Source organism: Crocodylus siamensis, chromosome 6 (genome assembly GCF_052110815.1).
Source record: "Crocodylus siamensis isolate JL-2025a chromosome 6, ASM5211081v1, whole genome shotgun sequence".
Taxonomy (NCBI): domain Eukaryota; kingdom Metazoa; phylum Chordata; order Crocodylia; family Crocodylidae; genus Crocodylus; species Crocodylus siamensis.
In genome coordinates, this window is record NC_143400.1 from 64,448,254 (window position 1) to 64,462,658 (window position 14,405).

A 14,405-nucleotide genomic window follows, 5' to 3' on the forward strand; every position below is an offset into this window, starting at 1 on the left:
CTATCATGGAAGCCTGTTTCACAGGTCTACAAGTTATGATATTATAAAAGATGCAAGCTGTGAGTTGTTACAAAATAAGTTAATTGTAAGTTTAAGCAAAAATGCTGTCTGGCTCAGACTCAAGGGCACCTTATAGAATTAAAAAAAAGAAAGAGCTGTGGGTTTCTTCTTAAGGTAGGAAGATTCTAGTTTAACTGACATCTCCTTATTTGCATGCCAAATCAGTGATTTTGAAGAAGGAACTGCATCAGAATCAAAATTGTGACCTAAATGAAACAGCTCCAAAAATTAGAAGAGGCTCTTTACAAACCTATCTTGTTCTCTTTGTTACTAATCAATCTCCTAGTTTCATTTTTAGTAATATAAAAGATACGCATGAAATGTTTTCTCTTGTGTTGTGCTTGCTCACTTTAATGTGGGCTACCAAGCAACTGGTGAATGTATCTTTTAGACCAATAATAGGTAGCTGTGCATTAGTGATGCACCATACTAGTTGCAAACTCCAATATTTTCAGTCCAGAAAAATAACTGCTTGGACAGTTTTACCCCAGGAGAACCAAAACCTATAATTCACCACAAGTGTCCTCTGTGACTTAAAACTTTTTAAATGCATCTAACCCTGCTCTGAGTATAGTAAAAAAAAATATGCTCATCATCAAAATCTGACTTCCACTTGTGTGTGTAGAAATATTAAGTTTGTATTTTGTTAGTGCACAAAAGGCCCAGTAGTCTGTTCCTGCTGGAGGTCACTGGCTGATGAAGGAACAGGAGAGGCAGCATACACAATAAGTGTACTACAGCCAAACAACTGGAATGTGTTCAAAGACATACACTGGAAGACTTCCACAGTTCATTCTGAGGAAGCATAAATACCCATACTAATTATGGTGTAAGGTTTGTTCAAAACATAGTAAGCTCCACTAAGCCAGTACTCGTTCATGAAGGTAGAAGAGCATGTTTCAAGCCTTCCAATCACAGCAGAAGAGACAACAAGAAACTGCTGAACTGCAGTAAACAAAATTGAGTACCTAAAGGACAAGAGCCGTATTTCTAGTATTCTGCCGGTTTAGGACTCTCAACGACAGCCTAAGCAAGGGAAGAAGCTCGGAGAACAAATTTGGGATGTGAAATTACATTTTTCTACTCTGTTTGTTCTCCAACTTCCCTGTTCTTGTCACTGTTCTGGAACTGTACAGTCAAAGAAAATGGCAGTAGTGCATCCTTCTTGATGACTTCACGCAATCTGTCTAGCTTCTTACATGGAACCTACTATCAAAGCATCTCATACTATTGAATTTGCCTGCTCCAAATCCCTAGGAAAATTACTATGATTCTATTCTATATGTGTATGTTGTAGGTTAGAAAAGTAAGTTACTTAAAGTCACAAGAAATCTGTGCTTCACAGGCAGGAATTTCACCCTTGCTTCCTAAGACCAAATACTTGCCTATGCTATAAAGTCAATAACATCACCATTCAGTAAGGCTGTCTGTTTTCTTTCATTTTTTCCTTTTAGGTTTTTGTACTTTGCCTTGAAAATTTCATGAGAAAAAAATACCAAACCCAAAACATAACATTATGTACAGAATATGCAAACGTCTGATTGTGTCCCATTTCCGTGGAGCCAAATGATAAAACCCCACGCTTTAAGTGAATGTAACAGTAACAATGCTGTGTACTAGGGTTGTTCAAAGCTTTGATCGCCGATTCAATTCAGAGGAGAGATTCAGCAGCCAAATCTCCAAATCCGAATCGAAAAATCAGGAGACCCATAAATCTCTACGAATCAAATCAGAAGCCTCCAAATTAGATTTGGAGAGAGATTCAACGATTCACTCAGACGCAACTTTGTACGTTTTTTTTCTACATACCTTGAGGTACCAGGCGTGGCTCGCGAACACTGAGATAGTGGGGTGGATGAAGCATCCCATGGGAGGGCAGAGGGTCCCCCACACACTTGGCAGCAGACTTGGAAGCGGACCAGAAGTACATCCAGTCCACTTCTGGGTCCACTGCGGAGCACATGGGGGGCCCCCCAGCTCAGCAACTGGTGCCTCCTGGGTCTGGGGCAGCCCCGGGGTCTCCCTGCAGCTGATCACTGAGCTGGAGAGGTGCTGGGGGGTTCTCCAGGCACTTGGCGGTGGACCCGGAATTGGACCGGAAGTACTCCCGGTCCACCACCAAGCACACGGGGAACCCCCCTGCGCTCCTGTGGGATGCTCCCATCCGCCCTACCATCTCAGCAATCACAAGCCGTGCCTGGTACCTCAAGGTACATAGGGGAAAAACAAAACAAACAAGCTATGTCTATGGCCAAATTGCCAATTCTCCTTCAGAGTCACATTTGGCCAAATCAAAATCAGGACAGTGATCCAAAATCAGGCCAAATCTGAATTGAATACCATACTGAATACTGACAGCTTTGCACACCCCTACTGTGTACCCTTTCTGTTTATGCAAGTTTGCCAGTAGTTTTGCACATTGCTTTAAAATCACCCACCCCCATGGAAGACTGACAAAATTTCAGGATCAAGTCAGCAGCCTCCTTCTACAAACTCCAGTGAAGTTTATGTTCAATACCCCCTCAGAGTCACAGTCATTCTAGTAATAGCAGTTCTTAAAAAAATCTTGTTCCCCATGGAAGCAGATGCATGTCTGCACCATGCAACAAACTAGACAGGCTTTTGATCTCCTTTAGGCTAGAGACAGAAATTACATAAGCCAGTTCATATAAGTTCAGTGTACCTAAATTGCTTTCAAAATGGCTCAAACTGGTTTACTATATTCCATTCACATTTATATCATCAGACTTCACTGATTCAAGTTAAATCAGTTGATTGAATTTCTGTCCCAGCTCCCTGCCAGATTCAAGTTAACTCACAGTCACCCAGCACCCCAGGATGCTTTGCACCTCCACTGCAACCCACCCCTCCCCATCCTGAAGGGTGAGTCGGCTAGCCTTGACCCAATCCATTTGCTCCAGCAGAGCAGGGAGGTGAGCTCTAGCACCCCCCAACCTCTGGCCTGTAGCAACGTAGGCATGTGGCTGCATTTCCCGAATCAGAAGCGAGTGTTTCTTCACATGCTTAATCAGTTCACTCTATGCAGCTCAGAATAACCTGCAAAGGTTGAACTGATTCAGCCTGTGCTTTCAGACTGTCTGTAGTTAGCCTTAAAGATTAAGGCAATCGCTTAACTATACACAAATTTGTTTGCCTGGATATACTCTCAATATTACTAGGTAGCATTTTGAAAAGTTATTCTCAGGCTATACTCTAGAACAAAACCTAGAAGGCTACACTTTGACAACAAGAAACAAACAAAAAACACATTCTAACCTGAACAAAAAACAAGTAAAACGTTTCTTGTTAACTTACTAGCTAGTTTAGCCTGTAATCCTGATGGTCCAGGTTTTGCTGTTTCTGACTTCGAAGAGCCTGGTAGAGACAGTTTTGTTTTAGGCAGGCTAACTTTGGGGCTGAAGCGAGCAGCCCAATCAAACTTTGATGAGCCACCCGCTTTACTCTGTTCTTTATCTCTGCTGCTCCTTCGGGGACTGGGACTGGATGCAGAACGGGAACGCCTGGCCTTGCTCTGGTCTTTTCCTTGTTTCACTCTAGCACCCTGAGGTACAGTAGAAGTAGAGCCAACAGCAGAAGAAGAGGAGGATGTAGAAGCTGAAGAGGAAGAATCAGTGATGGTGCTACACCCAGCTTTGGCTGAGGTCACTGATTTTGAAGCCAGCTTGGTGGGTTTTGCTGACCTCTCTTCAACGCCAGTTGATTCAACTGCTGAACCACTCTTTATACAAGATGAATTTTCTGTCCTTTTCCTTTTCTGACTTCGGGAGCTACCAGTAGCTCCACCCTTTCTGGTGTGAGCCTTGCTCGTTGATGGCAATTGTGCAGACTTCAACTGTTGTTCTTGGTCTAAGTGTCTTTTCTTAGATTTAGAATGTGGCTTGTTTGTTTCTGAGGAAGTTTCAGCGTGCTGAAGTGCTTTGGGTTTTTTAGCAGAGCTAGGTGAATTGGTCCTGCTGTAATCTGGACTAGCACTGCGTTTCACTCCTCGAGAATTGTCTTTCTTAGGCACCTGCCCCGTTTTTTGTCTTTCTGAAGTATTAACTCTGTCTGGGTCGTCTTGTTGTGGTATTATAACAGTAGATGAACTACAGCCTCTGCAGGAGGTAAGGAGAACAGCATTAATACAATAAAAAAGAAAAGCTTCACATTTATTATAACAATTTTTTAAGGAATAACAGAGAAATTACTGGCATTCACAAACTATACAAATAAAACTAATTCTTGTCATTTAATATGCTTACAAACAAGAAAAAGAACACAAAAACATGATGATCAAAAAAGTTAGCTGCAGATATCAACATAAACTTTGCTAGCATGAAAGAATTAAAATAAAGATGCAAAATAAAAAGGATAGGACACTGTCAGGTGTGACATTTTGAAGGATGTTATGAGATTTTTAATCCCAAATAATCACAAAATTTTCCATTTTGTTTCATAACCTGGTGAACTGGCAACAACCTAATCTTAAATCATTAAACTGGCATATGTATTTCAGAATACAGGTGCAGAAAAAGCAAAGAATATTCAGTAAAGCATAACTAGTCACAACTGGATTTCAGTTACAAAAAATCTTTTATAAAAATGTTATTAATGAAATAAAGGTAATTAGTCAAGCCAAAATAGGATTGAAAGTATGTTCTAGTTTGGTTTAAGAGGCAGGACAGAAACAGCAAGTAAGATGTCACCAAGGTTACAAACCTGAAAACAAGCCAATCATTTCTGGTTTGGTTACATGTATATATAAAACTCAGCTCAAAATTGCTGGGGAGATTTCTCTTGCCTAATAGAAGTGAAGGTTCCACCATGTAATCCAAGACTAGTTATGCAAAATTTGTTTCTACCTCATCACTAATGAAATGCTTCCAATGTGTGATGTTTAAAAGCATGACACATGAACATGTCAGATACCAAAATATATTAGCTGAACACTAGTAAAACTAGTAGTCAGACATTTTATAGCAACCTGGTATTAAAAGTACTATAAAGACTTTAAGTGGAAATTACACTTGTTAAGATATGAATATGAAGCACAGTTACCTTTTAGGAAAGTGTCCCTTGGACTGCTCAGAAGTAGTATTAGACTGCACTTTGGGTGCCTTTGAAATAGACTTTCTATTCTCAGGAGGGCTATGTGCCTTATGTTTTGCCTGCCCTAAATGTGACCTGTCAGCAGAAAGTCAAAACAGAAAGCTATCAGGAGTCTGAGATGCAGATACAAGCCTGTAGGTGGAGGGCTTTTTGTTTGTTTGTATACTTTATCTGATATTACTTCAAAAACTTTCACATCAAACTTAACAGTTAAGACAACACTTCAGAAAGATAAGCTTATTGTAATGGTTTACAAAACAATTACATTGGGTAGTGATTCATAACCAAGCCAGTATTTAGACATCTTTAATAAATCAGACAATGAATGAGTCTCAAATCAATAGTTAACTGTGCAGATAACTTCAAATTTATTCTGGAGTGCAATCATGTTGAATCTTCAATCATTGGAGTTAATAATTTAAAAACCCAATACCAATATGTAAGGCACAGAATTATGTCACTTGTCCACATTCTGTCCCTTCTTCCCTTTTTAAGGGACACATACCTAACAGCCTTAAACATTTCCAAATATCAGGAGTTAATCCAGCCTATGATGCTTACAAGTTCACCTCTTTGCCATTCAGTTTTACTGAACTGGACATTCATACTTAGAAGGGGAAAATAAGTGTTTCTCGAGCCTGTAGAAAGTCAAGGATGGCAATATTTGTTTGTGCAAGTCTATCAATTCAATGGAGCAGGATCTGCTTAGTAACGTTACAGTTAGTGAGACAAAGATATAACTAAAGGTAGCCAAATGAGACAGGGGACCCGTTACCAAAGAAAGGAAAGAATTTTGTCTAGATGAGCTATAAACAGTTCTTCTAAGAAACTTTCAGCTGCACAAGAGAGCTCTGACTTGAGGCAAAGAAACATTTACTACTAGCAATTTAAGTTTAGCTTAAAAAAACTTCATATTTCTTAAATATAAATCTTTGTCCAAACAATATATAGACACCAAATGAATCTTACCACCTGCAAAACCCAGGAAAAAGATATTAACAGCCCCTCAACACTTAAATAGTATAATATAAGAACAACTTCTAAGAGGACAGACACATTAGTAAATGAAGTAAGTACTCTAGATGAAAAATATGTATTAACTTTCACTTTCCTTAAATGTTATTACTTGGACTTGGAGACAGACCCCATTGTGAATTGTATCCAAGACACACTATGCTTTAGGAAAGGCAAGCAATTTTGCAGCTATTACTTGCTTCCTTTTAGTAATGTAGGAGTTATTCAAGGAACATGACCAAATCAGTCATCCAAGAATTGGTATCTTCACATGCTATTAACCAAGCAGGCCTAAGCGCTGAGAAGGTGCAGCATACAAAGGTATGGCAAGGTGATGAAAGGTTAGCAAAATACTGAATAGAACTCTTCAAATACATATTTTTCACATAAAAATTGAACAGAAATTAAAAAAAATGTTTTTGGTATATCTGACAAACAAAATGCTTCATTTTAGGTTACCCTAGCTTTTTAAAATGTTAAAATGTTTGGAATTAAGAAAAAAACAAAAACAAAAAATCTCCCACACACTACACGTGCATGGGCAAGTATACACATACACATACACACACCCTACCTACACCCTCCCTCCAAAAGTGTTTTAAACTCCTAACTCCCTCTACTTTTCACAGCAACACTATTTCCAGTTTTCGGAAGTAGCTTTATTTTTAACCCTTTCCTAAATTTATTTTTGACAAATATACTTTTCACCAAAAAAGGCTTCACTAAGCTTTAAGAGAGTGCATGTATATGGCTTTCAGGGGAATCATCTCTGTGAATTAAACACTGTTGAAAGTAACTAACCACACACTAGCAGATTTATTGTCCTCAGTTTTATAATAGTGGGAGGAAGGTACACAACCGCATTTCTTTTCATGTTCCTTCATGCACTTCACCGACTAACTTGCAGTAGCACTGATCAGTGGAGTATTACATTTACAGAATTATAGAACCTTATATAGACTTACTCTAGATGTTTACATAGCTCCTTGCTAGAAAAGGATTCCTCCCTCAGAAATAAGTGTTTGCCCTTGTGAAGGTATTTTCCTTCAGTCATCTATATCAAAAGAGGAATGCAACAATGCTAACCTCACAAAAGTCATCCTCCAGTAAGTTAATAAAAAGCTTAACACCTTAGCTACTTGGCATTATCCTTTCATTCTACAAGAGTTCCCTTTTTGCTCTTAATACAGACTTGGGCTAAGTATAGACAATCAAAAAAAGCCTAAGGCTGAATTGATTCAGTCTTTGCAGTTTAGTCTAGCACCCTGCTTGAACCAATAAGCAAATGAACAGACATGTACTTGTGATTCAGGAAATGCAGCCACATGCCTACAGTAGCTCAAGCCATAATTCAGAGGGCACTATAGCATGGCTCTCCAATGCATAGCCAGCATGGGCTGTGTGTTTGCTTCCTATTCCTACTGCCCTGGAGGTCTCTGGAATTCGCAGTCCAGAATCACAGCAGCAAGATTCTGCAGGAGTTGCTCATCACTTCCTCTTCCTGCTTTTAGACGCCTCTGGGATTTGTAGTCCATGGTCACAGCCAGGACTAAGTAAGCGGGGCAGGGCAACTGTGTACTTGACAGAGGGGAAGTTTAACCCCCTCCCTGGCCCCCAGCCCCAGCAGGAGTTTGCCCATGGGTGGGCCAGTAAGCCAGCCAGTGAGACCAATGAGCCAGCCCTCACTACTCCAGCTAGGGAGCAGAGGGGTAGGGCCAGTCCTGCTCTCTGGAACAGACAGGACAGCACAGCCCAGCCCAGGGCTACAAAATGCTGGGATGCTGAGCAGCTCCGATTTAACTTGAACCAGGAAGGGGTCTGAGACAGAAGTTTCATAAACCAGTTTGACCCAAATCAGTTAAGTCTGATGGTAGTTCAACCAGGTTTATCTTACACCAGTTTCAGCCGTTTTGAAACTGGTTTATGTGCACTGAACTTCTGTTACAGGTTTAAACCAGTTTCTGACTACTTAAACCAGTTAATGTGCAACTTCTGTCCCTAGCTGTAATTTCTATCAAACATTTCATCTCACAGAAGGGAACTGTGGGAGCCTCCAAACCAGGGGCAAAGTATAGGGGGTGCATACAGGTGTATGTGCACCCCCTGCACGTGGTGGTGCACCCCTTGCAAAAAGGTGCCGCCAACATTGTCAGCAGTGCCTGCACGTGGTTGCCGCTTGCCACCCCGCCACTGGCACTGCAGGGGGCGTCTGCAGGTGGTCCCTCTTCACCTCTGGCCGCCGCCAATGCTTCTGGCAGCGCTTGTGGGTGGTTGCCTACCTGTGGATAGCACTCACCACCCCTCCCCCCCACCACCGCCAAACAGTGCTAGAGGCATCTGCAGGAGCTCCCCGCTCACCACCACCATGCTTCTGCCCCCACTGGCACACTCATGCCACCACCAGCACAGCTGTGCACCCCTAGCCACTAGGGGCATGCACCAGTCATGCTCCAAACTAATCTTAAGAAGAGTGCTTTCTGTATGACAAAGTGATGTTTAGCCAAGAGTGCCAAAGGGCAAATGTAATAAAATTTTCGGAAGCTATAAATTCCACAAGAATCAAAACAAAAATATATAGAACTTAAGCTAGTATGATCTAAAACTGTATCTGTTAAGGCCCAGATTATCAAATAATGATTAGAGTAAACATTTAGTCTCATGTTTAAAGCAGGGCTTAAAGGTTTGACAATTACTGCTCAACTTGCAGAAGTGTTTTGGTATTAATACTGGATTAATCATGATTTAAGTGTTCTTTCTGGTATTCTAATGAGAATACTTTTTTTTTTTTTTTTTTTTTAAACTGACAAGAAGGTAACAAGATGATCTTTAAAATTCATTTAGTTCAGAGATCCAAACAAAGAGTTTGGTCCTGTATAAGCAATTTCAGCAAGGTTAGAACACAAAGAATAAGGAGTGAAAGAATAAGATACAAAAATTTAAGAGATTGTTTTAAAACAATACATGTAATTTTTAACTTACATCAACTAGAAAAAAGGCTCATCATGATTTAATGATAAATTCCACAGAAATGCATATGTTTAGTTAAACACGTATTGTTAACTGGACAGTATTTATTTTGCATTTTCTATTCCTTACTTGCAGTTACTAATCCCATTTACAAACCCCTAGAACTGAAGCAAAAAAAAAGAAAAAAAAAAATTACCCTGGACAATCCAAAGCATGGAGAACAACTTTTGCAAGCATTTCTGCTATATGTATTTAATTGTATACCACAGCATGAAAAAAGCCTTTTGCTGACATTAGTGCTAATTATTTTTCTGTTTTTCTTCTCACACATTTTTATATTTACAGCATTGTTTACACTGGCTACCAAAATAAGAGATAGTGGGTCAGGGGCCAGGAAGATGCATCTACACCAAGAGCATTACACATATTAGCTATACTAACAAAGCGTTTCTAAGGTAAGCCTGGACAAAGCAAAACTTGTTCATTGATCAAAATCAAGTGCAAGTTGTATGAATGTTCTATTGAAGTTTCAGCAATGATATCTTTATGAGTTACAAGGATCTCTGTGTTATGACATGTAATTTGTACCTTGGGTCACAGGGTCTTGTTTTGTAAATAAGTCCTTACTTGTCTAGATTTCCCACATTTTAAAAACATCTGAATATTCATAAGAACTGATCTAGTTATTTAGAATAATCTTAAGGCAGGCCTGTCTAACCGGTGGCCTGGGAGCTGCATGGAACCCCCAAGGGGTTAAATTTGTGATCTCCAAGCTCCCACTCAGCTGCTGCCAAGGTCTCTAGGCTCCCCCTCCATCCTTCTCCAATTTGTACTTTCTGTACTGGCAGTCTGGGGGGGACTGGTACATGGAGCAGACTGCAGCTTGGTGCCTATGTGGCATAGTACAGCTGGTGAGGTGAAGGTAAAGTCAGGATGCCAGCAAAGCATATGACTGGAGGGGCCTGTGATCTACATTATAGCAGTCTGTAGAGCATACAACCCTGACTGGTGCTGTCCTGGGGTGGAGGCGGCTTATGGCCCCCAGGCACTTCAGAGTTGGACAGTCCTGCCTTAAAGTACCAAAATAGAGCACCACATGGAAGAAATAAAAAGTTTGCACACTGACTGAAATACAGCTGTCCCACTTTTCAACAATTTAACAATTTGTTTCCAAAATCCTATATAGAGAAGTTACCTTGACAAAAATGCTCTCACCAATTTTTGAGTTAAGACAGAAAAACAGGCCATAAGAAAAGTGACTCTGGGTAAGAACAGTTATGAAACATATGGCTCACAGTCTGTGGTTTCCCCAGAGCAGGAACCTTTTCAGTAGAGGTGCACAGATGCATCGGTCTGATATCAGATCAGCACCGATATAAAGAAAATTGACCGCATCAGAAACCAGCCTGATGTGGCCAATAAATGTCTGTGCATGCGCGCAGCCTCAGCACAGCATGTAGGTAGTGAGGAGCACAGCCCATCAGCCTGGGGAGCTGTGTGCAGCTGCTAAGTCTGTTGTGGTGGAAGGGGAGTGGGGAGGGAGAGATCAAGGTCCCCATGTGAGGGAGGGGCTGGGGTGTGAGACAGAGCCGCAGCTTGTCCAGGGGGCAGCTCCTGACACTGTGCACCCCTGGAAGGCACAGGGAGGACAGAGGGGGGAGGGCAAGTACGTGACCCCAGATCTGTGTGGGCTGTCTCCGCAGGCTGGGGCTGCACTGGGATCTTCCTGCCATGGTGGGGGGTGTTGGGTCTGCACTCAGGGCAGGCAGTGGCAGCCCGAAGGGGGGGGGGGGGCTAAGGCCCCTCCCCATAGCCCCTCTCCCACAGCCACCTGCCCCAAGCCCAGCCCCGCCCCAGGCACAGCCCACAGCTGAAGCCTCCCTGCCCCACCCTACACAGATCCAGGGTGCACAACCCCCCACCCCTCCAGGGTATATGCAGCAGTGGGAGCCACTCCCCACCCCCTTCCCAGACTTGCATGCCATCCCACCCCGCCCCAGCTGGACAGCACCAGCACCAGCCCCTGCCGCAGCCCCACTCCTCCCTCACCACAGGGGCCTTACTTTGCCCCCCACTCTCCTTCCCTCCCCCCTCCTTCCACCACAACAGACTTACCACCTGGACGCAGCTCTTCAAACTGCAGGACTGCGTATTAGAAACTGGATCAGTATCAGCCAATCTGCCTCCTTAAAAAAGAAGTCAGCTATCTGCATCAGCCCCCAAAAATCTCTATCAGTGCTTTGCTACTTTTAAGTTTTTGCAAAGACATTTCTTGCCCATGCTCCATGGCTTCCGATAGCTCATAATTGGGAAAGAATAAGTTAGGCTTTATTTTTCTATTTTAAAAATTACCATTTAAATAAAATGAACACAGTTGCATTTAACACTGCGGAGAACATCTGCTAACAGGTCACCCTGATACATAGCAAACTAGCTCTCAGGAAGGAAGATTTAGAGGTAGTTAACTAGCTGTGAGGTCACAGTGCTTCCCACTGTTGAGACAACCTTTTCATAACTCACAATGAAGATTCACTCAGCCTGACACAACATAAACAAACAACATAATATCCACAGGTGAATTCATGAGCAGACACGCCTTAAACCAGTGGTCTCCAACCTTTTTATGGTGAAGATCGTTTTTTGGCAGTCCAGGATCAATTCCCACCCCCCGACAAGCTGCCCAGGCTCTGACCCAATTCACCCAGCCCAGACCAGGCAGCAGGGGCCATGGCTCAGCCCAGCCACACGCATCCTGCAGCTCCCAAATCATGGAACCTCTGACAGACTGAGATCAACTGTCAGAGGCTCCATGATCAACCAGTTGATCAAGATCAACCAGTTGGTGACCACTGCCTTGAACTGTCACAACTTGTAAAATACATACAGGAGGCACACCAACTTCATACACTATTGAAAAATATATTTTTAAACATGTCTGTTAAGATCACTGTTTCTCTGCCCTTACTAAAGTAAAGGGGGAAGGGAAAATAAAAGGATTTGAGACTGCTCAAGGCAGTTGTTTTTTTGTTTGTTTTTTTTAATTAAATCAAGGGGGGTTTTTTGCTAATAACATTTATTCAGTAATTCTATAAAGATGAAGTGTTGGACATGTCAAGTATAAGACATCTGAAGGCAAAGAATCAGAAGCAGAGCTACTTAGCTAAGATTTTTCCTTTTCAAATTATGAATGCAGGAAAATAAAACAACCTTGAGAAGCATAACTGCATTCTTACAGTCTTGAAAGAAAAGCCTTGGAAGTGTCAATTATTGAGCAATTTTTGCCAGAGGCTGCATGTTGGTACACCTATCCTTCAGGACATAGTTGGTATGGGGGGGGGGTCTGTACCTTAATATACTACTATTAAGAACACAGTGGATAGATGCAATACTATCTTTCACAGTTATGATTCAACTATGCTCTGTCTGTACTACCAGCATCAGAAACCATTTCATTACTGGAATGTATTTTTTTAGAGTATCAACATAGTATTAACACACCATTAAGAGATAGGCCACATTTTGTTCCATCTACAGAAAGGAACAGTTATCTGTGTACATCTATCTACAGATGTAGGTGGGCATGCACACCCCCTATCCCCTACCCCCATACTGTAGTGCAGGTGCTGTAATTCAATGCCCAGAAGAAAGCTTCCGTAGCTTGTGCTGATATTGCCTATGATGCCAGGAATTAAGATAAGGTTATGTCTTGCCTTCTTTATAGAAAAATGCATCTATTGCAGATACACAGACAGATCTAGTGTGTGTAGTGACAGCACACCCCCTTTCAGCCTCAGTCACCCCATGGGAGAGACTGGAGACTTTAAGAATCCCTCAACTTTCCTTCCACAGTCAACAGCACTCCTATTCCCCTCCCCTTTCCCAGCTTCAAAGCCACTCCCACCAGCTTCATGCAGGCGGTCTGGAAGCTGGGCTCAGTAGAGAACTGCAGCAGCAGAGATGAGCTGAAGGGTTCCTCCTCCCCACACCTGCTGCTGAGGGACTGAGCAGAGTGGGGGAAACTTCCCCCACTCAATCACCTCTGCCTATGATCTCAGCCACAAAGCAGCCTGGCAGGAGTGGAAGGAGCAGGTTTTTAAGCTTCCTCTGCTTCTGGTGGTGGGGAGGGAAGAGAGGACACACCTTTGAGCATGGGAGGGAAGGAATGCCAACACATTTTGAGGACTTTAAATAAGTCTCCAGAAAGGCCTACAGCACTAGGGAGAGGGGGCAGGAAATCAGAAAAATGGGAGTGGGGTATAGGTGGCTGCTTCCTTCTTCCTACCTCCCCAAATTCTGGGATCTGCCCACACACAACACATACCCCCTCGGATAATACTTCTTCCATTAAGAAACAAACTGTACAATCAATGCATCTTTCTATAAAGAAGGCAAGACATAACCTTAGTTTGATTCATAGTAGCATGGACAACATCAACACAAGCTAAAGTAGCTTTCTTCTGGGCACAGAATTAAAGCACCTTTATTCTAGTACAACTGATTCAAAAAGTCCAGGTGGCTTTCCAAATTAGGACCAACATATTAAACTGGACTGACAAAAGAGTATTATTGTGGAGAGTATTACTATAGTACAGTCTACAGAAAAAAATGATAGCTCATTGTTGGCAAGTCTGCCTCACCTTGGCAGTATATTATCAAAATTTCAGCCTTCAGGATCATCACCTACAGCTACGACAGATGGTGGAAGCAAAAAAGGGAAGAATCAAAGACCTATGGAACTTCCAAACAAGAGTTCTTTTGGCAACACACTGGTCATTCGCTCCTCCAAATACGAAATTTGGAATGTTTCACCTAAAGCAAACGCTAGCTGATGTCTGATAGTTGTTAAAGCATATTAGAATTTCAATGTCATGACAGTGATGCTATTTTCCCTTTAGATTCCTATGAATGCACTTTCCTCAGTTCATGTTCTATTATGCAGCCTGTTACAGGCTTCAGAGGCAAGAGTTCAGCAGCAAAAGTTTGGGTTTAGCCTGCTTGATTTGCCAGACTGTTTAACACCAAGTGGCACAGCCTATTATTCTATGAGAGACACTGTCAATTACAGTTATGACACTGACAATTATGACCAGCTACCAGAGTTTTCTGAACAGGTCATGTCATTTGTAAAAAGTTACCCAAAAATAATGAATTTGATTAAAATTTTTCCTGGAAGAGAAGGGGGCAGGGGGGTGTAAGTGGCAGTGTGGGGGGCAAATTGGAGCTTCTTCCATTTAAAGGGCCCAATTTAAAAACCA

The 14,405-nt window shown here is 42.0% G+C and overlaps 1 protein-coding gene across 7 annotated transcripts in view; it reads right to left on the reverse strand.

The window, feature by feature from the left end:
- Nucleotides 1-14,405, reverse strand: part of TRIP12 (thyroid hormone receptor interactor 12) — a 124,697-nt gene that overhangs the window by 60,844 nt on the left and 49,448 nt on the right. For 5 of the 7 annotated variants that reach the window (XM_090054336.1, XM_090054337.1, XM_090054333.1 and 2 more), the window contains 2 exons: nt 5,119-5,244; nt 3,376-4,175 (listed from right to left, as the gene is read on the reverse strand). In XM_090054336.1, coding sequence (XP_089910462.1) covers nt 3,376-4,175; nt 5,119-5,244 — 926 coding nt within the window. The remainder of the gene's footprint in view (nt 1-3,375; nt 4,176-5,118; nt 5,245-14,405) is intronic. The other 2 variants (XM_090054339.1, XM_090054338.1) reach the window with 1 other exon arrangement.